The sequence below is a fragment of the Leucopleurus acutus genome (assembly GCF_964270905.1).
Source record: "Leucopleurus acutus genome assembly, chromosome: 5".
NCBI classification, from domain to species: domain Eukaryota; kingdom Metazoa; phylum Chordata; class Mammalia; order Artiodactyla; family Delphinidae; genus Leucopleurus; species Leucopleurus acutus.
In genome coordinates, this window is record NC_139147.1 from 45,465,805 (window position 1) to 45,490,216 (window position 24,412).

A 24,412-nucleotide genomic window follows, 5' to 3' on the forward strand; every position below is an offset into this window, starting at 1 on the left:
TAGCCCCAAACCAAAGCCAGTTTAAGAAAAATTGTTGTCCTCTAACAAAACCAGAGATGATGAGTTCTGGTCCTTATTCGTGGACTATCTGAGTCTTTCCTATGTTCCTTAATAATGTTTCTAAATATATTTTAATATTTTATTTGGATTGAATAAAGGAGATCCTATCATATTACTCTGACATCAATAACTAATGTCCTCTTCAACAAGAATTGTGTTTTCCTTAGAAGACAAAATATTAAAGAAAGGATTATGGAGAATGATTCCTGCCAATTAATTCTCAGTTATTTTCTTTCCTTTCAGCACCTTCCCTGATAGGTATGGTAAGGAAGGACTGGGCATCCCAAAATAGCATTGCCATATCATGGCAAGCACCTGCTTTTTCCAATGGACCCATACTGGACTACGAGATCAAGTACTATGAGAAAGTAGGTCTTATTTGGAGCTTCCTAAAAATCTACATATACATATATATGCATATATGTATATACTAAACATGTTGTTATACAATATTATTTTACTTTAAAAGCTATTCTTTTTCGGCCTAACTTCATACCTACTATGTCTTTGAATACTCTCCAATATACTATTGTGCTTATAATTTCTTAATTAATTTGTCTTGTTTTATGTCAGATTAAAGTAGAAGACACAAGATGTTCATCTCTACCTTCACTTACTCTAGGGAGTTTTCCAATAGAGAGTTGTAACTCCTTCAACTTACAGTTTAATTGACATAACATTGTTTCTAAAACTCACTTGGGAAGAAATAGTAAAATGGAATTACCATAATCTAAAGCAATTTCGTGTAGGCCATATCCTTTGCTAATGAGTTTAAAGTTACAGTCTGATAAAATTTGGAAAGTATGATTTAAGGTTTAAATGGAAATAGCTGATGAATTAAAATTTTTCTTTACATTCAGGTCAGCTGATTTATTTTATAAGTTAGCAAGATAAATATGGTTAATAAATCAACTTTTAACGTTAATTTCCATTTCTGTCATTTAAAATTGTTCTCAGTTACTATATTTTCCCAAATTATATACTTACTCAGTTTTATGGTATTCATATACATTCTTTCTTTATGCTTTTCCCTCCATCCCTCACTATTATGATATTATCCTATAGATATTATAGCAGAACATATAGTCAATTCTGATAATATGTCCCATTGGACTGATACTACCCTGGAATATTGATAAAGTGAGCATTACATTTAAAAAATTATAATGTAAAAACTATATATAATTCCCAGTGGTATAGTAAAATAAGAAAGAACTTGTGTTTCTGTAACTTACAAGAAGCAAAGGAACATCACAAATAAATTTAGGTTTCCTATGGAGAAACATAGAGCAAGAACAGAAATAGAAGTCTTTATTTTTCTATTCTGCTGCTTCTGAGCAAATGTAATTTTGAAAAGGGGAGAAGTAACTCAGTTGCATGGCTGTATCTAGTAATTTCAGAATTATGTAGTCAATGAAAACTATCATTATTATTAACTGACATGGATAAATCCGTAGTCTAAGAAAGGAGGAATTGACTCAGTTTAATTGGCTTATAGATTCTGCACATTGGTCTAGCCAGCATGTGCTCAGAAATCCTGTTGGGCTGTTCTTTCAAATGTTACAACCCGTAGCATCCTGTCACAAAAATATACGTATTTTCCATTCACTCGTTTATATATATCTTCATGTACTCAAAAATTCAGAGTGTTTAAAAAGCAATGCACACATATTTTTAAGCAACTTTTCAGAATAAAAATATTTCTCTGTGTTTTATAAAGGTTATATTTCATATGCAGAAAATCACTCTTATTCTATTGTCATTTTTACTTCATATGTTTGAAGATGAAAATAACTTGCAATATTTCCAATTAAAGAAAAACTACACCAATTCCATAAAAAGAGAACCACATTAATCCAGTCAAAACTTTATAAATTAATAATATTCTGAAAGATAGTCATTGACATAATATCCATGTTTGAATGATAAAATAAATAATGTTACAAAGGAGTTTATTTTGTAAGAAAATGGCAGTGATCCAGTGCTAATGGATTAAACATGGAGTTGGAAGCAAAGGATTCCTAATTCATGTACTGACTCTGACTCTCATTATGCTTGTGGTCAGGAAAAAGTCTATTAATCTCCCTATGTCTTAGACTTCACATTTATAAAATGGAAATAAAGATATCAACTCTTCTAGTGGGTTGTAAAGATTAATTTTGAACAGACCTGAAGATGAAGAGTGTATGAAGTCAGTATTAAATATCATTTAAGAAAGCATTAGAGAAATATTTGGCATATTATATAGTACAATATAGAATCAGAGCACAATAGCATGGGAATTATGTACAAACTAAATAAAAATTATGATATCTTCATACATAAATACATAATGTGTAAGCAATCAATCAAGATGTTAGAATATCAAACCTCTCAGAGAAAGCATAAAATGACTGACAACATTAAAACTTTTCCCAACTATGACTTCAGATTCTTGCTGTACTTTTTATATATCTATCTATATCTATAATGCAGTTTCTCCTCCCAAGAATTATTTTTATAAAGCTTATAACTAGGGAAACCTACAATAGAACTCTTAGTTAAAAGTGCTAATTTCTTTATTAGGAATCTAAATATAGTTCAGTAGGAAAAGCAAAATACAAAGCAGTACATGTACAAATGCTCCTATTTTGGGAACACAAATATTCCCCCATCTATGTATATTTTTGTGTGGTTATATTAACATACAGAATATGGAATGGAAATATGCTGTTTTAGGTGTTACCTATTGGGTTAGAATGCGATGAGGGGTGGAAGTACATAGATGGAGGTAAGAGAGAGAGCAAGGTAGCAAATATAGATAATATGGATGGATGGATGGATGGATGGATGGATGGATAGATCCTAAATAGCTTTGGTAGCTGTCCTAGATCAAGTTGCCCAAAGGCAGACCCTGAGATGGGAATTCGTGTGTAAGTGATTGATGAAGAACCCTCCCAGGAGAACTGGTAAGACAATGGGGAGGCAGGACTATGAAGGAAGATGCAAATCAAACTCAGAGTGAGCAGGGGAGCTCTGGAGTCTAAATTACGTCTCAGAGTTCATCGTATGGAGACAAAGAAGCTGAGCTTCCATACTCAGTCTCCAGTCAGTCATTGACCACAGGCCTGAATGGACATATACATGTGGTATTCAGGAAAAAGTCATAGGCACATCTGGTTCTCCACTGTGGCTCCAGTTGCCCAAGTTTAGTTGTCTAAAGTAGATGGTAGGTACAAGCCTTTAAATGCAAAACACATAGAAGCTAGGGGGTGGGAGCAGGAACAGGTAAAGGTGATCCAAGTAGATCTCATGGCACACCAACTAATAACTAAGGCGCCTCAATGCTCAGAGAGCTAGGAGAGAATTTTACTCCTTGGCTCATTATGATATCCACAGTCTCCTCAGTCTTTAATATTGGTGCCTCAGTCTTTAATTTATGGCATTTAAACTTTACATTTCCTTTCAATCAAAGATATAGTATATTACTAAACTTAATTAATACACAAATGATCAATATTCCTCCATTCTCTGAGGAATCCATGCTGTTTTATTAAGTTATTGTATTAGGATCATTATTCTGTAAATCAGGAGAGAAGTTAAGCTGCTTAGAATGTGAAGTGTCTACAAATATCTGAGGTCAAACACATATTGTTGTTACCAGTGACCTTTGCTTAGAAAAAGGCATTGGCGTAGATGTTCAAAAATTTGAGTTTGGCTCAGACCTTAACTTTCTTAGGCATGTTTTCTCATCTGTAAAATAAGGGTCCAGAAAGATAATCTCTTCCATTTTTAGCTGTTTCCAAATGCTGCTATGTTTGTGTTTGTACAGTTATATAGATATGTTATACTATCTTTCAAAGAATTTATGTATACTAAAATTAAATACATACACACATTTTAAAAAATACATCACAGGGAATAATCTTCACATCATAATTATATATAAAAATTAAAACCCTGCTATGATTGTCTTTTGTTTCTATGTGTGTGTGTGTGTGTGTGTGTGAGAGAGAGAGAGATGAGAGGGCTATGAAGAAGAAAATATATTGCTTGTGGGTTATAATTAATTAGATACTCTCTATTCAGTTAATTATACTCCCCCAATTCTTGGTTACTTTTCTCTTTTCATACTCAAAAAGTGTTTTATTTTTTTAAACTCACATGAATATAGTTTGAATATGAAAAGTCACTTAATATAATGAAGAAAGTCACGTATGTTACCAAAAAAGTTTATATTTTGTATTTACTTACTAACAATGCTTTTCTTCAAAGTAGAGCCTCCTCATAATGAGGGAACTGTTAAAAACCATGAAGACAATTTAGGTGATACACACTTTATATAACACTTCATGAAGTGGATGGTCTCCTTTCAAGGAAGTGCCAAGTGGGCCGGAAGGCAGGGAGCTTTTATAGCACAAGGAATAAAGAACAAGGGAGAGAAAAAGATAAAATATCTGATTGGCTGGAGCCACACAGTCAACCTTGTTTAGGGTGAGAATGAACAAGGAAAGAAGTATAGAGCCCAGAGCTGGCTTGGCATTTGGGGACTGGGTAACTGGATATACTGCGTGTTTTTTTTTTTAATTGAAGTATAGTTGATTTACAATGTTGTGTTAATTCTGCTGTACAGCAAAGTGACTCAGTTATACATATATATACAATCTTTTTTGTATTGTTTTCTGTTATGGTTTATCCCAGGACATTTAATATAGTTCCCTATGCTTTACAGTAGGACCTTGTTGTCCATCCGTTCTATGTGTAGTAGTTTGCATCTACTAACCCCAAACTCCCAGTCCATCCCTCCCCCACCAGCCCCCCTTGGCAACCACAAATCTGTTCTCTATGTCTGTAAGTCTGTTTCTGCTTCATAGATAGCAGAAATATGACATTTGTGTCATATTTTAGATTCCATATGTAAGTGACATCATATGGTATTTGTCTTTCTCTTTCTGACTTACTTCACTTAGTATGATAATCTCTAGTTGCATCCATGTTGCTACAAATGGCATTATTTCATTCTTTTTATGGCTAAGTAATATTCCATTGTATATATGTACCACATCTTCTTTATCCATTCATCTGTCAATGGACATTTAGGTTGTTTCCATGTTTTGGCTATTGTGAATAGTGCTGCTATGAACATAGGGGTGCATGTATCTTTTTGGATTATAGTTTTCTCTGGATATATGCCCAGGAGTGGGATTGCTGGATCACATGGTAATTTTTAGTTTTCTGAGGAGCCTCCATACTGATTTCCATAGTGGCTGCACCAACTTCCATTGCCACCAACAGTGTAGGAGGGTTCCGGTTTTCCACACCCTTTCCAGCATTTGTTATTTGTAGATTTTTTAATGATGGCCATTCTGACTGGTGTGAGGTGGTGCCTCATTGTAGTTTTGATTTGCATTTCTCTAATAATTAGTGATGTTGAGCAGCTTTTCATGTGCTTCTTGGCCATCTGTGGATATACTGAGTTTTTGATCCCAGAGCTTTTACAGAGACACAAAATTATCAAAGTTTTGGTTTGCTGACTTGGCACTCCAGATGAGAGCGGTTCCATCTTGGGCTTAGAAAGTTATTTCAATAAGTCAATAAGACATCATCTGTCCCCAACCCCTCAGTCTCCACCTTCGACATGTTGCAGACCCTCTTGCAGTCACTAAATATCAAAACTCTCATTGAACATCAAATACAGCATTCCCTTAGCTCTGCTCCTACCTCCTTTCTTTACCCTTTGTTTTCACATTTTTAATTTTTCTTCTCCTTTGTTTCTCTGCCCGTAGCACTTTTCTTTCTCTTGCTTCTTTGTTCTTTTATTATATTTATCAAAGACAGTCTTGATTAGAGTCATTTATGTGTGTATCTGACTCCTTCACTAGTTTAGAAGGCCCTGAATAAAGGAGATCATTTCTTGTTTGTCTTTGTCACCCAACCTTGAGTCAGTGCCTAACACCACTGTTTGCTTTCAGTCAAATTCTAAAGAAAGTAATAAAATCCTTTCTTTGTTCAGAACTCATTCAGAGGAAATTGAAACAACTTACCAACCACTGTGAGATTACCCCTAACAATTAAGAAAAAAAGAAAGAAAGCTCCGAGAACTTCCTGTTTCTACCTGTTCATAAGAAGGACACACACTGATATCCATCAGCTGAGACAATGCTCTGTTAATAAATAGAATGTAAGCACACGAGGGCAGGGATTTCTTTTGTCCACGTTCATATCCTTAGCACTCAGAAAGGCACATAGCTCATAATTCATAGGCAACGATAGTTGGCCAATTATGTGCCAGATACTTTTAAAAGTGTTTTTTATGTATTAAGCAATTCAATTCCAATAACAATGCTTTGTAATAAGTACTATTACCCTTCCCATTTTACAGATGAAGAAACTAAGGTACAAGAAACCTAAGTAACTTCACCAAAATAACCCAGGCAATAAGTGGTTGTTAACACCTACTTGCATCACAATTGGATGTCTCAGAAAAGTCAGTGCTTTCTGCTGATGCTGATTTTCTAGGTTCCCTTCATTACTCTCTGCTGCCCATTTTGCATCTATAAAATGGCAGCAATAAAATATACCTACCTCACCAGGGTGTTGTACAGCTCCATTGATTACCAACTGGTAGCTCATTTTTCAGACATGAATCCTCCATAATAGTTCATTATTCTTACATCCAATATTTAAAGACCTATGAATGGTAAAGTCTTTTCCTTACAATTCTCTCATTAATTTTTTTTTTTACCAGTCAGCAGTTTTTAGATTTTGATTAAGAAATTTCATCATAAGAAAGGAAACATTTCTTATATACAGATGGTCAATAATTATAAAATTCTGAATTTGTTTAACTTGCCATTGTTTCACTTACTCTACCAATTATAGAATTGAGTATCTATGAGGTTTATATAAAAGATGTAATTTCATGTCATGAAAACACTGTATTGTTTTTAAAAAAAAAGGTGAAGAGATTTGTGGGAAGCTTTTCATTATGGGAAATAATTTCATTGCTCAGGGATGATTTAAAGTAGTCTCTTTCGATAGGAGGTTGAATCATTGGTATCTTTTGTAAAAGTCTCATACTTCTCAACAACAAACTTTGCACAATAAGTCTCTTTCTTCCTTCTCTCCCCTCTTATTCTACTTTCTCAGGGTAGTTTTTCCCCCAAGATAACAATTCAATAAATACTACTTTTTTCCTAAAATATATAAGCAGTAAATCTGCATCTTTTTTTGATTAAAAATATATGAAGCAACTATTGTAGAAATAATCAACTGGAAAAGAAAAGAATCCTTCTCTCCTTCCGTATAAAATTGTCAATATACATTTCTTATTTTCTTCTGTTGTATTTCCTTCACTTAGGTGTTTGCCCAAAAGTGGAAGAGAATTTTCTGTTTGCTTCCACGAATGCTACTCTTACCTCTATCCACTGTTTAGGTACAGAAACATATCTCATTTATTCTCTGCATCCTCCTTCCACAATGACCATCTAAGGTGTACATTTTGTAACATAAATGTAAACTTGCATGTAAATGGAAACATGGTTTTCATATAGGAACTAAGAAAAGTGTGGTTGAGGAAAGGGCCTATGGATTTCCTGGATCACAGGAGGAACTTGTTGAAATGCAGGTTCTGATTCAGTTGACCGGAGGTGGCTTAAAGGAGGTGGGATGAGGGTTTACATTTGAAACAGCTCACAGGGAAGGCTAGCACTGCCTCTCCCAGGACCACGCTTGAAGCTCTAAGTCTCTAGAGGCACCACTTCTCCATTACCTCACTTTAAAGGTATGGATAGAGGGAGAATAACCACAACCCTCTAAACATACATGTGAACTTAAATATTGAACCATCTTTATAACTGGCTAGAATCTCTGTAGATGTTACATGTCTTGTGTGATATTTGAACCTAAAATATTAATCCAAAGCAAAATGCAGTAAATAAGGGACCAAGTCAGTTTCAGATACAATTGAGTTGTTTCTAATGGAATCAGCAAATTCCTGAGCTGCTAAATAAAAGTTTTGTGTTCTCTTTTTTCCTTTCTTTTCATAATTCTTATTTGTTGCCATGTCCACCACAGAGAAATTGGATATGAGCATTTGGTACTAATTAAAACAACATTACCTGATAAAAAATGGATGGCAAGGGAATTTACTGATACAAACACTCATTACAGAGATTTCATTGCCAATTTCCATGTTGTGTAGCAAACACCACCCTATGTAGAAGCCTGTCTGGTTTAGTGAGCCCAGGGAGTCCCCAAAGTGCCTGGAGCAGAGATTTTCGTGGTTGCAAACCTGGGACTGGTGCCAGCACTGCATCAACAGCAGCATCTGTATGATTTGAATGTATCTGAATAGAAAGAAATTGAAAGACATTTGCACTACACATCTAGTATAAGGTTTGCATGCATATGAAAATTACAAATGTCTACTGACTCCTCTAGCTTTAAATTGTCCTCTGTTTCATAAGAGTCATACTACCTTTTGTCTGATTTGAAAAATGGATTTGTTTAAAATTACAGAAGCTAGATTTAGTATGTCAAAGATGTGATACATCCAAAAGAGGAAAAAGCAAAATTGGTAGAACTAAGTAAATATACTTCATTTAAAACTTTAGAATATATCTAAATTTATAGACTGAAATGGAGGTTATAAGCATAATGAGTATCAAAGTTTATGTTTTGGTTTTCAAGAATAAAACAATACCCACTTCACTGTGCTCAAAGGGCCTGGATTCTTTTGGTGGTATGTACTCACCAGAAGTGCAATCTTAGTGCTGATGTTGTAATACTAGCTAAGGCTGCTCATTAATCACACTTCTGCTGACTTGCTATATTTCAGTCAGCTCTAAATTTCATAACATTTTAATTCAATTTCACATCCTGAAGTCATAATCAGTTGCTTTGATATTCCTGGTCAGACTTTTCTTAAATTGCTTCATCATCACTTTAATGAATTCCATGTCTTCATCTCTTTTTTGATGAGGTTAGGGTAAACTAGATTATTTTCCGATTCTGAAATTCCATGACTGCATAAGCTTATTATTATTTTATTGTGTCTGGCTTTGCTATGCAAGCTGATAAGAAATTATCAAGTAAGAGTAATGAAGGAATGAGAGATTTGATATTTCCAATGAAAATATGAGATATTGAAAAATTACAGGAAAGTATATAAAAATCTTAAGGGTGAAAGAGTAATTCAGTTTCTTCAACAATCTAGAAATCTATATATTTACAACCAAGTTTTGCATTTCTAAGAAAAGATAAAAATATAAGTCTATTTTAAAAAAGATTAATTACTACTCCTATAAATTTCTACCTCCTCTTAAAAATTATTGTTTGGAGGGAAGAAATAATGCAATGGAACATACAGCTTGGAGTAGAGGTTATAGAACCCACAATACCAAATTCTAAGAGGATCACAAATGTCCCTTTAAGTAGGGGCAGATGGTGGGACAGAATACTAGAAACTACTCTAGGAAAGTGTCTAGGTTAGTGCCCACCAGAATCAGGATAGCCTTGGAGTATGCAAAATTAGCATTTTTCCATTATAGTTTCATTCCTTCAGAAAAAATTTTCCTGGGAAGTAACAAGGACACAAATTCAAACTTCCTTTAAATTTCTGATCTAGTTTGGTGAAAATCAGGCAAACAAAAATCCCATAGACAGGCACCAATTATTTGAGTGTGATATTGCCGTGAATTCAGACTGCATTCAGCCTTCAAAGAACTGCTCTTCCATTAATGTAAAATGTAAATATAATGTTATTACTTCAGAAAGCCAACTGTACAAGTCAGATATCTAACTTTCTATCCTAAAATGATGAAAGGGTAAATAATACTGTATAATGCCTGTAGGCAAATCTTGAAGCTAAGAATTGCAACTCTAGATTATGTTATCTAACCCTTAGCAAGTTTCCCCTGATCACTGGCCTTGTTAAAGTGTTAACTGAGTCATACTCCCTTGGGAGAAATGTAAGTTTTGCTCTTTCAAGTGCAGTTAAAAATACAACCATATTTTTGCCTATTCCTTAAACAATTACAATTTGGGGCTACAAGTACAAATATAATTACCAATTCATAAATTTACTTTATTCTCTTCTGATACTGTACTACTACTTGTTTCATCTTGCACTTAATGAGGAAATCTATAAACTGAACAAAGATGCATTCATTTCTTCTGAGGATTTTAAAGCCTGTAATTGTATGATAAATCATGTGAAGTTATCTTGCGAGATTTCCTATAGAATACAAGGTGGCTGTTTACAGAGTGCATTGTTTAGCCCCATTTTCCTTCAGGGATTTATTAGCAAATGCTAATAGAGGAAATAAATATGGACCATACAGAGGGTAAGGTAGAGCTAGCAACTTTTCTTAGTAGTCAGTCAGGAATTTGGTGGGGTTTCCTCCTTGAATAGTTCACTCCAATAAATACTTCTGTGAAAGGTGTGTATGTGTTTTTAAACTGCATTTTAAAGCATGGTTTTTATTAGACCCCATAGATTTCAAAATACTGCAGTATTATAAAGAAAATCCAACTTTTTATTTAAGAAATATGTAAGCTTCTGTGTGCCTCTGCTGCCTGACTTGATTTGCAGATTTTTTTTTTTATTGCTGGAGGGAATGTCTAACATCCAAGATTGTAGTGTGTCCAGTATTGGGAAACCTGTTCTTCTGGAGCTAGAGAACCCTTATTTATTGCAAGGCCAAGATTTGATTTTGTTGGATGAATTAGGAAAACAAAAATGAGTTAGAAGCTAAAATATTTGCACATTTCTAGTCCTTAAAACTACTTTCCCAATCTTGAATGAAGGTAGAGAAAAACATTTTGGTGTTAATACTTAACTTGGATTATGAAAAAACAAAAATAATGTTAACAAATAGTAGTTTACTGAGTGCACTCTACTTATATTAATTCATTTTAAGACAAGTTAATTAGCTGCTAGCTAACTGAGAGACACCTACCTACTTCATGATTACCACTTAGATTTCAACCTCCAGCTGGCAACTTAATAAGAAACTGTGATAAAAATATATTTAGATATTGATAGAATGTTAAAAGTGACTGGACTGTTGCTTATTTCATTTTTCTCCTGTCGCTTTTTTAACTTTTGGTGGCTTTTTAGTCAATTCACATTGATATTTGTGAAACAAAATATTTTATACAATAATAAATATTCTATCTAGTCATAGTGGATTTGGACAGACCTGGGTTAGAATTCAGGCTTTGAAACCAGTTAGCTTTGTGACCATAGGCAACAAGTTTTATTTCCTTAAGACTTAACTTCTTCATCTGTTAGGAGAGAAATGATAACAACCACATAAGCTATTATGAGGAATAGATTAAATGAGACTTTTAAATGTAAGTCATTCATTTGCTCCTGGGAAAGGGTAAGCATCCAATACATAGACCCTACTAAAACTGGTATTAGTTTCAGTGTCATTACCAGTTTTAATTTTAATATGGTTCTAGTAGGCACAGTAGATCCTTTAAATTTTTGTCACCCAAACAGAATACCATCTTACCCAAAGTGCAAGCATGACCATCAAAAGGATTGTTCTATTTTATAGGTCATATGGTAATTCGTAAAACAGGGGTAAAGACATTAACGAATGTGTGAACTAGGGCACAGAACCAGTTCCTACATTTAAAAATTACCATCCACATCAATATTAATCAATTGATACCATCCCATAATATTATTTTATTGTCAGTTAAGAAGTTTTAGTATAAGCATGTGATAACATTCTAATTTGGAAATTACAAAAATTGATATCTTAAATTATGAATTTACATAGTTTATGAACTGTAAAACATTTGACATTAAATAAGATACAGAAAATTTTTTTCTTCGAAATTAGACATAACTCTAGAGTAGTATGGCCATAAACATGGAAAATAGTTTCATTCCTATTGTACTTTCCAAGTACACGTTAGATATATTGATGACAATACAGGCCATATTTTGCTTTGATACAAGATTCTCACTCTTCTAAGTTTTTTATATATGAGAATAATTCATGAAGCATGGTGTTCTATTTATTTTGGCAGATTTTATTATTTCATTACTCTCTAGGTAAGGTAAATTACTCTAATGGGTCCACCTTTTCATGTCTTACCTCATGGTTTCATTTCTTCTGTGTCTTTCTGTATACTCTTTAAAGGCCAAAGTAGGTTATGCAGAAGATACACAGCAGCCAAACATTCTCTTTCTCTCATGTACCATCTTTGCAATAGCAACCTTTTCTCTCTAATTATTTTATTTATTTATTTATTTTTGCTGCACTGGGTCCTCGTTGCCGTGCGCAGGCCATCTCTAGTTGCAGCGAGTGGGGGCCCCTCTTCGCCGTGGTGCGTGGGCCTCTCACTGCGGTGCCCTCTCCCGCTGCGGAGCACAGGCTCCAGGCGCACGGGCTCAGCAGTTGTGGCACGCGGGCTCAGCAGCTGTGGCGCATGGGCCCAGCTGCTCCACGGCATGTGGGATCCTCCAGGACCAGGCCTCGAACCCGTGCCCCCTGCATTGACAGGCGGACTCTCAACCACCACACCACCAGGGAAACCTTTCTCTCTAATTATCAATCATTCATGAAAATAAAGATATACCGAAAAGTTGGCAATGTTGTGGTAAATAAGTAAAGATTTCACAAACAAAGAGATTTCCAAACTGAGAGCGTCAGAACCCTCTTAGAAGTATAGAAGTTAAAAATATGAATGATTATTAGGGCAAATTTAATCTAACTCTCTGATATTTATTAAGAAGCTAGACCCAGAAGAATTGTGGCTTGTGTGATATTGAACATACAGGTGTCCTGAATGCAAGGCCAGTCCTATTCTAATATTCTGTATTGTCTCAGAAAGCACCACCATTTGAAAGCTACTTCCCTTATAGGAAAAGATACTGAACATTAACCTCATGTACAGATCAAATGTATTAATTTTCTATTGCTACGTAACAAATTACCCCAAAACTGAGCAGTTTTAAGCAATGAGTATGTATTATCTCACAAAATGTCTGAGAATCAGGAATCCAGGAGTGGATTCCTTAGCTGGGAATCCACTTAGCTGGGTAGTTCTGGCTCTGGGTCTCCCATGGGGTTGCAGACAAGCTGTCATGGGCTGCAGTCAGCTGAAAGCTTAAAGAGGCAGGGCAACTTTTTTTCCAGCTCATTCATGTGACTTGGGCAGAAAGCTTCAGCTACTGTTCACAGGGACCTGATCACATCTAAAAGAGAGTGCACATTTAACACCAAAGAGGCAGTGTCTTTTATAATCTAATCTTAGCAATTACTATCACTTCTGTCATATTTTATTGGACACACAGTTCAACCCTAGGAGGGGATTGCATAATGGTATAAATATTGGGTTGGCCGAAAAGTTCCTTCACTTTTTCCTGTAACATCTTATGGAAAAACCTGAACGAACTTTTTGGCCAACCCAATACTAGGTGTGGGGATCATCAGGGTCAGTTTTGGAAGCTGGCCACCATATCAGGCTTCTTGGAAGAATCTATGATATTTCAATTTGCCTTCAACAAAATAATTATCTCTGAGAAAATGCAATGTACCTATTCTGAAACGCCAATAATTTTTAAAACATACTCTAGATAGTTCAGTGATATGGCCATTCCATTTTTTAGAATTTCCCCAGAAGATTAGCCTATTCCGTCCAAAGTTCAACATATAAAGCTTAACTTCATACACATATGAAGTTAACACATACACATATGATCTCTTTTTTTTCCAAATAACTCAGTCATGTCATTTAAAAGCCCTTGTAGTTGTTTTTCTGTCTCTAAAATTAAAGTAACATAAACAACATAACTACATTTCCAAGTAAGCAATCCCATGCATACTCCTTTTGATGAAGATTAAACAGAAAAATTTATACAGAACTTTGGCCTTGTATTCAGCTATAACTAAGAATTCATGTTGTTTTGACTCTTGCATGACCTTAACAATTTTTGATAGTTAAAGTAGACCAGGTCTCACCAGAACACAATTCCCTGGTTTACAAAAGGATTAAGCCACCCTTGGAAACAACAGAAGTCTCCTCTCCCTTTATAACCACTCTAATACAGTAAAGATACATAGGAAAGTAGTTAATATTGTGTAAATAATTAAAATTTTAATTTATGAAAGAGATTTCTAAACTTGATTAGATGAACGAACGTAGTGCTTCCCAGGTCATTAAAAAATTAAATATTTGAACTTTTTCCCAAATCAATATTAGTTAAAGTATAAAACACAAGTTAAGTGCATATTTATATAAGGAGCCATGGAAATATTTAATAAGCTAACTCTTAAGTATAGAAAAAAAACCAAAAGAGTTTCATGAATCTGTTTGTGTTTGTGTGTGTGTGTATAAATGGAAAATTAAATCAAGAAAGATCATTTCCCAAGAAGTTTGTGTCTGGATTTGTGTTATCTAATATACTCAAATAAATATCTCAATAAAGGCATGCCTAAAAATAGAGGCGTTTCACTGCTTCAACCAGTCCTCTAAACTCTACTCATCTTTTCTAATTGTTACTCAGTACATCTCTTTTTTTTTTTTTTTTTTTTTCCGGTACGCGGGCCTCTCACTCTTGTGGCCTCTCCCGTTGCGGAGCACAGGCTCCGGACGCGCAGGCCCAGTGGCCATGGCTCACGGGCGCAGCCGCTCCATGGCATGTGGGATCCTCCCAGACCCCACAAAACCATGTCCCCTGCATCAGCAGGCGGACTCTCAACCACTGCGCCACCAGGGAAGCCCAGTACATCTCTTTAAAAACAAATTTCTTTGAAAACAATGCCACACTTTCTTTCTTTTTTTTTTAAACACCTTTATTGGAGTATAATTGCTTTACAATGGTGTGTTAATTTCTGCTTTATAACAAAGTGAATCAGTTATACATATACATATGTTCGCATATCTCTTCCCTCTCTTGTCTCCCTCCCTCTCACCCTCCCTATCCCACCCCTCTAGGTGGTCACAAAGCACCGGGCTGATCTCCCTGTGCTATGCGGCTGCTTCCCACTAGCTATCTATTTTACGTTTGGTATGTCCATGCCACTCTCTCACCTTGTCACAGCTTACCATTCCCCCTCCCCATATCCTCAAGTCCATTCTCTAGTAGGTCTGTGTCTTTATTCCCTTCTTAACCCTAGGTTCTTCATGACCTTTTTTTTTTTTTTTCTCTTACATTACATATATATGTGTTAGCATACGGTATTTGTTTTTCTCTTTCTGACTTACTTCACTCTGTAAAATGAAGTAAGATGGACGCTAGGTCCATCCACCTCACTACAAATAACTCAATTTCGTTTCTTTTTATGGCTGAGTAATATTACATTGTATATATGTGCCACTTCTTCTTTATCCATTCATCCGTTGATGGACATTTAGGTTGATTCCATCTCCTGGCTATTGTAAATAGAGCTGCAATGAATATTTTGGTACATGACTCTTTGAGTTATGGTTTTCTCAGGGTATATGCCCAGTAGTGGGATTGCTGGGTCGTATGGTAGTTCTATTTGTAGTTTTCTAAGGAACTTCCATACTGTTCTCCATAGTGGCTGTATCAATTTACATTCCCACCAGCAGTGCAAGAGTGCTCCCTTTTCTCCATACCCTCTCCAGCATTAATTGTTTCTAGATTTTTTGATGATGGCCATTCTGACCAGTGTGAAATGATATGTCATTGTAGTTTTGATTTGCATTTCTCTAATGATTAATGATGTAGAGCATTCTTTCATGTGTTTGTTGGCAATCCGTATATCTTCTTTGGAGAACTGTCTGTTTAGGTCTTCTGCCCATTTTTGGATTGGGTTGTTTGTTTTTTTGTTATTGAGCTGCATGAGCTGTTTGTAAATTTTGGAGATTAATCCTTTGTCAGTTGCTTCATTTGCAAATATTTTCTCCAATTCTGAGGGTTCTCTTTTCACCTTGCTTCCTTTGCTGTGCAAAAGCTTTGAAGTTTCATTAGGTCCCATTTGTTTATTTTTGTTTTTATTTCCATTTCTATAGTAGGTGGGTCAAAAAGAATCTTGCTGTGATTTATGTCATAGAGTGTTCTACCTGTTTTCCTCTAAGAGTTTGATAGTTTCTGGCCTTACATTTAGGTCTTTAATCCATTTTGAGCTTATTGCTGTGTATGATGTTAGGGAATGTTCTAATCTCATACTTTTACATATACCTGTCCAGTTTTCCCAGCACCACTTATTGAAGAGGCTGTCTTTTCTCCACTGTATATTCTTTCCTCCTTTATCAAAGATAAGGTGACCATATGTGTGTGGGTTTATCTCTGGGCTTTCTATCCTGTTCCATTGATCTATATTTCTGTTTTTGTGCCACTACCATACTGTCTTGATGACTGTAGCTTTGTAGTATAGTCTGAAGTCAGGGAGGCTGATTTCTCCAGCTCCATTTTTCGTTCTCAAGATTGCTTTAGCTATTCGGGGTCTTCTGTTTTTCCATACAAATTGTGAAATTTTTTAGTTCTAGTTCTGTGAAAAATGCCAGTGGTAGTTAGATAGGGATTCCATTGAATCTGTAGATTGCTTTGGGTAGTAGAGTCTATTTCACAATGTTGATTCTTCCAATCCAAGAACATGGTATATCTCTCCATCTGTTTGTACCATCTTTAATTTCCTTCATCAGTGTCTTATAATTTCTGCATACAGGTCTTTTGTCTCCTTAGGTATGTTTATTCCTAGATATTTTATTGTTTGTTGCAATGGTAAATGCGAGTGTTTTCTTAATTTCACTTTCAGGTTTTTCATCATTAGTGTATAGGAATGCCAGAGATTGCTGTGCATTAATTTTGTATCCTGCTACTTTAACACATTCATTGATTAGCTCTAGTAGTTTTCTGGTAGCATCTTTAGGATTCTCTATGTATAATATCATGTCATCTGCAAGCAGTGACGCTTTACTTCTTCTTTTCCGATTTGGATTCCTTTTATTTCTTTTTCTTCTCTGATTGCTGTGGCTAAAACTTCCAAAACTATGTTGAATAATAGTGAGGAGAATGGGCAACCTTGTCTTGTTCCTGATCTTAGTGGAAAGGCTTTCAGTTTTTCACCATTGAGGACAATGTTGGCTGTGGGTTTGTCATATATGGCCTTTATTATGTTGAGGAAAGTTCCCTCTATGCCTACTTTCTGCAGGGTTTTTATCATAAATGGGTGTTGAATTTTGTCAAAAGCTTTCTCTGCATCTATTGAGATAGATGTTAATATGGTGTATCACGTTGATTGATTTGAGTATATTGAAGAATCCTTGCATTCCTGGAATGAACCCCACTTGATTATGGTATATGATCCGTTTAATGTGCTGTTGGATTCTGTTTGCTAGTATTTTGTTGAGGATTTTTGCATCTATGTTCATCAGTGATATTGGCCTGTAGTTTTCTTTCTTTGTGACATCTTTGTCTGGTTTTGGTATCAGGGTGATGGTGGCCTCGTAGAGTGAGTTTGGGAGTTTCCCTCCTTCTGCTATATTTTGGAGGAGTTTGAGAAGGTTAGGTGTTAGCTCTTCTCTAAACGTTTCATAGAATTTGCCTGTGAAGCCATTTGGTCCTGGGCTTTTGTTTGTTGGAAGATTTTCAACCGCAGTTTCAATTTTAGTGCTTGTGACTGGTCTATTCATATTTTCTATTTCTTCCTGCTTCAGTCTTGGCAGGTTGTGCATTTCTAAGAATTTGTCCATTTCTTCCAGGTTGTCCATTTTATTGGCATAGAGTTGCCATGATCCTTTGTATTTCTCCAGTGTCAGTTGTAATTTCTCCTTTTTCATTTCTAATTCTTTTGATTTGAATCTTCTCCCTTTTTTTCTTGATGAGTCTGGCTAATGGTTTATCAATTTTGTTTATCTTCTCAAAGAACCAGCTTTTAGTTTTATTGATCTTTGCTATCATTTCCTTCATTTCTATTTCATTTATTTCTGATCTGATCTTTATGATTTCTTTCCTTCTGCTAGCTTTGGGGTTTTTTAGTTCTTCTTTCTCTAATTGCTTTAGGTGCAAGGTTAGGTTGTTTATTCGAGATGTTTCCTGTTTCTTAAGGTAGCATTGTATTGCTATAAACTTCCCTCTTAGAACTGCTTTTGCTACATCCCATAGGTTTTGGGTCATCGTGTCTCCATTGTCATTTGTTTCTAGCTATATTTTTATTTCCTCTTTGATTTCTTCAGTGATCACTTCGTTATTAAGTAGTGTATTGTTTAGCCTCCATGTGTTTGTATGTTTTACAGATCTTTTCATGTAATTGATATCTAGTCTCATAGCATTGTGGTCGGAAAAGATACTTGATACAATTTCAATTTTCTTAAATTTACCAAGGCTTGATTTGTGACCCAAGATATGATCTGTCCTGGAGAATGTTCCATGAGCACTTGAGAAAAAATTGTATTCTTTTGTTTATGGATGGAATGTCCTATAAATATCAATTAAGTCCATCTTGTTTAATGTATCATTTAAAGCTTGTGTTTCCTTATTTATTTTCATTTTGGCTGATCTGTCCATGGGTGAAAGTGGGGTGTTAAAGTCCCCTGCTATGATTGTGTTACTGTCGATTTCCCCTTTTATGGCTGTTAGTATTTGCCTTATGTATTGAGGTGCTCCTATGTTGGGTACATAAATATTTACAATTGTTATATCTTCTTCTTGGATTGATCCCTTGATCATTATGTAGTGTCCTTCTTTGTCCTTTGTAATAGTCTTTATTTTAAAGTCTATTTTGTCTGATATGAGAATTGCTACTCCAGCTTTCTTTTGGTTTCCATTTGCATGGAATATCTTTTTCCATCTGCTTACTTTCAGTCTGTATGTGTCCCAAGGTCTGAAGTGGGTCTCTTGTAGACAGCATATATATGGGTCATGTTTTTGTATCCTTTCAGCCAGTCTGTGTCTTTTGGTGGGAGCATTTAATCCATTTACATTTAAGGTAATTATCGATATGTATGATCCTATTCCCATTTTCTTAATTGTTTCGGGTTTCTTATTGTAGGCCTTTTCTTTCTCTTGTGTTTCTTGCCTAGAGAAGTTCTTTTAGCATGTGTTGTAAAGCTGGTTTGGTGGTGCTGAACTCTCTGAGCTTTTGCTTGTCTGTAAGTGTTTTAATTTCTCCATCAAATCTGAATGAGATCCTTGCTGGGTAGAGTAATCTTGGTTGTAGGTTTTTCTCCTTCATCACTTTACACATGTCCTGCCACTCCCTTCTGGCTTGCAGAGCTTCTGCTGAAAGATCAGCTGTTAACCTTATGGGGGTTCCCTTGTGTGTTATTCATTGTTTTTCCCTTGCTGCTTTTAATATGTTTTCTTTGTATATATATATATATATTTTTGTGTGTGTGTGGTACACAGGCCTCTCACTGCTGTGGCCTCCCCCGTTGCAGAGCACAGGCTCCGGATGTGCAGGCTCAGCGGACATGGCTCATGGGCCCAGCCGCTCCGCGGCATGTGGGATCTTCCCAGACCGGGGCACGAACCCGTGTCCCCTGTATCGGCAGGCAGACTCTCAACCACTGCGCCACCAGGGAAGCCCCTGTATTTAATTTTTGACAGTTTGATTAATATGTGTCTTGGCGTGTTTCTCCTTGGATTTATCCTGTGTGGGACTCCTTGTGCTTCCTGGACTTGACTAACTATTTCATTTCCCATATTAGGGAAGTTTTCAACTATAATCTCTTCAAATATTTTCTCAGTCCCTTTTCTTTTCTTCTCCTCCTCTGTGACCCCTATAATTTGAATGTTGGTGCATTTAATGTTGTCCCAGAGGTCTCTGAGACTGTCCTCAGTTCTTTTCATTCTTTTTTCTTTATTCTGCTCTGCAGTAGTTATTTCCACTATTTTATCTTCCAGGTCACTTATCCGTTCTTCTGCCTCAGTTATTCTGCTATTGATCCCTTCTAGAGTATTTTTAATTTCATTTATTGTGTTGTTCATCATTGCTTATTCATCTTTAGTTCTTCTAGGTCCTTGTTAAATGTTTCTTGCATTTTGTTTATTCTATTTCCAAGATTTTGGATCATCTTTACTATCACTATTCTGAATTCTTTTTCAGGTAGACTGCCTATTTCCTCTTCATTTGTTAGGTCTGGTGGGTTTTTACCTTGCTCCTTCATCTGCTGTGTGTTTTTCTGTCTTCTCATTTTCCTTATCTTCCTGTGTTTGGGGTCTCCTTTTTGCAGGCTGCAAGTTTGTAGTTCCCGATTTTTTTGGTGTCTGTTCCCAGTGGCTAAGTTTGGTTCAGTGGGTTGTGTAGGCTTCCAGGTGGAGGGGACTAGTGCCTGTGTTCTGGTGGATGAGGCTGCATCTTGTCTTTCTGGTGGGCAGGTCCACGTCTTGTGGTGTGTTTTGGGGTGTCTGTGGCCTTATTATGATTTTAGGCAGCCTCTCTCCTAATGGGTGGGGTTGTGTTCCTGTCTTGCTAGTTGTTTGGCATAGGGTGTCCAGCACTGTAGCTTGCTGATCGTTGAGTGAAGCTGGGTCTTGGTGTTGAGATGGAGATCTCTGGGAGATTTTAGCGGTCTGATATTACGTGGAGCTGTGAGGTCTCTTGTGTACCAGTGTCCTGAACCTGGCTCTCCCACCTCAGAGGCACAGCCCTGATGCCTGGCTGGAGCACCAAGAGCCTTTTATCCACATGGCTCAGAATAAAAGGGAGAAAAAGTAGAAAAAGAAAGAAAGAAAGAAAGAAAGAGAAAGAAAGAAAGAAAGAAAGAAAGAAAGAAAGAAAGAAAGAAAGAAAGAAAGAAGAAAGAAAGAAAGAAGGAAAGAAAGGAAGGAAGGGAGGGAGGGAGGGAGGGAGAAAGAAAGAGCATAAAATAAAATAAAGTAAGGTAAAATAAAATAAAGTTAAAATAAAAAATAATTAAGAAAAAAAAATTTTTTAAGTAAAAAACAAAACAAAAAACTGACGGACAGAGCCCTAGGACAAATGGTGAAAGCAAAGCTATACAGGCAAAATCTTACACAGAAGCATACACATACACTGTCAGAAAAAGAGAAAAAGGGGAAAAAGTAATATATCTTGCTCTCAAAGTCCACCTCCTCAATTTGGGATGACTCGTTGTCTATTCAGGTATTCCACAGATGCAGAGTACATCAAGTTGATTGTGGAGATTTAATCCGCTGCTCCTGAAGCTACTGGGAGAAATTTCCTTTTCTCTTCTTTGTTCTCACAGCTCCCGGGGGCTCAGCTTTGGATCTGGACCCGCCTCTGCGTGTAGGTTGCCTGAGGGCGTCTGTTCTTTGCTCAGACAGGACGGGTTTAAAGGAGCAGCTGATTCGGGGGCTCTGGCTCACTCAGGCCGGGGGGAGGGAGGGGTACGGATGCGGGGCGATCCTGTGGCAGCAGAGGCTGGCGTGACGTTGCACCAGCCTGAGGTGCACCGTACGTTCTCCCGGGGAAGTTGTCCCTGGATCACGGGACCCTGGCAGTGGCGTCTGCACAGGCTCTGGTGAGTGGAGGTGTGGAGAGTGACCTGTGCTCGCACACAGGCTTCTTGGTGGCGGCAGCAGCAGCCTTAGCGTCTCATACGCGTCTCTGGGGTCCGCGCTTTCTGCTCGTGCCCGTCTCTGGAGCTCCTTTAAGCAGCGCTCTTAATCCCCTCTCCTCGCGCACCAGGAAACAAAGAGGGAAGAAAAAGTCTCTTGCCTCTTCGGCAGGTTCAGACTTTTCCCCGGACTCCCTTCCGGCTAGCCGTGGTGCACTAGCCCCTTCAGGCTGTGTTCACGCCGCCAGCCCCAGTCCTCTCCCTGGGATCCGACCGAAACCCAAGCCTCAGCTCCCAGCCCCTGCCCGTCCCCGCGGGTGAGCAGACAAGCCTCTCAGGCTGGTGAGTGCCGGTCGGCACCCATCCTCTGGGCGGGAATCTCTCCGCTTTGCCTTCCGCATCCCTGTTGCTGTGCTCTCCTCTGCGGCTCCGAAGCTTCCCCCTCCGCCACCCGCAGTCTCCGCCCGCGAAGGGGCTTCCTAGTATGTGGAAATCTTTCCTCCTTCACAGCTCCCTCCCACTGGTGCAGGTACCATCCCTATTCTTTTGTCTCTGTTTTTTCTTTTGCCCTACCCAGGTACGTGGGGAGTTTCTTGCCTCTTGGGAGTCTGAGGTCTTCTGCCAGCGTTCAGCAGGTGTTCTATAGAAGCAGTTCCACATGTAGATGTATTTCTGATGAATATGTGGGGAGGAAGGTGATCACCACGTCTTACTCTTCCGCCATCTTTCTCAACTCCCACACTTTCTTAATTTAGAAACTTAACATCCTCAAGAAATGCATCAGACCTTTAAAATTTAGAAAAAAAAATATTACTACAAAAGTGCTCTGGGAGTTAAACTATTATAGCAAAACTCTTTTGGCTTATTCCCACATAGTAAGCGATGTGTAGTAAGCTGCTACATATCCTGGCTGTGCTATTATTATCCTGATTCCCCAAGGGATATCTTAAGTGTCTTAGATTCTTAAATGAGGGGGAAAAAACCTAAGTCTGTATGCTACTTCAAATAAGTAGAAATAATTATGAGGCTTCTCTGACCAGACATAATTGTTGCCTTGGAGAATAAAGCAAGGCCCCTTGCAACGGCCATTAGTAATGACACTGATATAATTACTATTTGAAAAAAAAAATGTATCTGCCCAGAAAAATCAATTATAAACCACCAAATGTTCCTTGTACTCTTCAGAGAGGTTCTGTGCTTACTGTCTCTCATGGCCTCTCCATTAAGAGACTAGCTGGCTATACTCCTGATGGTTTTCTTCAGTTATTTAGAAAGGATTTTTTTTTTTTTTACATCTTTATTGGAGTATAATTGCTTTACAATGATGTGTTAGTTTCTGCTGTATAACAAAGTGAATCAGCTATATATATACATATGTTCCCATATCTCTTCCCTCTTGTGTCTCCCTCCCTCCCACCCTCTGAATCCCACCCCTCCAGGCGGTCACAAAGCACTGAGCTGATTTCCCTGTGCTATGCGGCTGCTTCCCACTAGCTATCTACCTTACGTTTGGTAATGTATATATGTCCATGCCTCTCTCGTGTTTGGATTTCTAAGCTTTTGTATTTCATATTAAAATGGCCTGCAGAGAATTTCCTCATTATCTTTCTTTCAGAACAGAAGGGTCACTCTGGGGAAAACAGAGTAATCCAGGTGGCTTTGCTCTAAAAACGTAACTTAGAAGCCTCTCCAGTTAGCACTGTTTGGCATGCAAATGTTGAATCTCATAAAATGAAGCAAACTATGTATGATGATGTTGCTGTCACTGAAAAATTATGGGAAAAAATAGTTAAAATAGTCATTAGGAGTAGTTATCTGTAATCTAAGGCAAGACGAAGCTGATTTGAGCATCTGCATTCATCAACTTTTTTGTTTTTAAACTTATCACATTCTGCTTCTCTTAATATTAGTGCATGTGTCCAATTATAATCATCCAATATTAATTAGTCTTCAGATGTGAGTGGTGTTTTGTAATTCTATCTTATCTTTTCCTTTGATACCTTGAAGCTCATAAAATTTTCTAGACGAAAATACACCTGAAGGCAAAATTGAAATGAAGACAAACTGTATAAAATGGTATAAAATATCCCAAACATGATACATGTTGAGGTTAGGATATGAATTTGTGAAAGGGTCAAAACAAACTTAAACTGGTCCTATGCAATGGTTACCAACTTGATCATGTGTATATCCTTAGATTAAAAAATTCTCCTGGGTTTTTAACAAAGTCTGTAGACAGGAAGTATTTGTCTTCGTTTTATTAGAGGAACTTATTAAGGAAGTAGTCTTCGAATTGAATGAAATCTAGGTCTTATAGGAAATTCATTTAAGGATTTATTTGGAGCAGACCACAAAATGGACATTACAAACACATTCATGTGCAATCTCTGATTTCTATCCCTTTATTAAATTAGATGATCAGTAAGAAGTGTCTACAATACATTATCTAAGCCCCTTGAAAAAAAATTCTCCAGTCAGTTGAAATTCAATAATATGCCTGTATTCTGCCTTCAAAAACATCAGTTGAAGTTATTATCTACTGATTTATTCGATAGTCTTTATTTTCAAAAGCACTTGCATTCTCCTACTTGAGTATTGTTTGAGGAAAAATCTGATTTTCTAATTTTAGTATTATATAGTTTATTGTCAAAAATAAAATATATTTCTCAGTTTTACTTAATTACCAGACATTCTGAACCCAGTTTTTGGTCTAGTACTGTAATCTGCGGAAGACAGAAATCTAAAATACCTACTCCTTTTTATTCTTACAGATGGACACTTTACCTTGTACTAATATTTTGTTTTAATACAGGAAAAAGTGAAGAACAAAGACAGGAAAGGAAAGAAGGAACTAAAATATATTAAGTACGCATTATGTACCACGTCCTGAGCTACACGT

At 36.7% G+C, this 24,412-nt stretch overlaps 1 protein-coding gene across 4 annotated transcripts in view; it reads left to right on the forward strand.

Annotated features, from left to right (window-relative positions):
• Window positions 1–24,412, forward strand: part of EPHA6 (EPH receptor A6) — a gene marked incomplete at its 5' end in the record, with an annotated part of 855,070 nt that overhangs the window by 502,974 nt on the left and 327,684 nt on the right. For all 4 annotated transcript variants that reach the window (XM_082840129.1, XM_082840131.1, XM_082840130.1 and 1 more), the window contains one exon: window positions 304–428. In XM_082840129.1, the coding sequence (XP_082696255.1) occupies window positions 304–428 (125 nt within the window). The remainder of the gene's footprint in view (window positions 1–303; window positions 429–24,412) is intronic.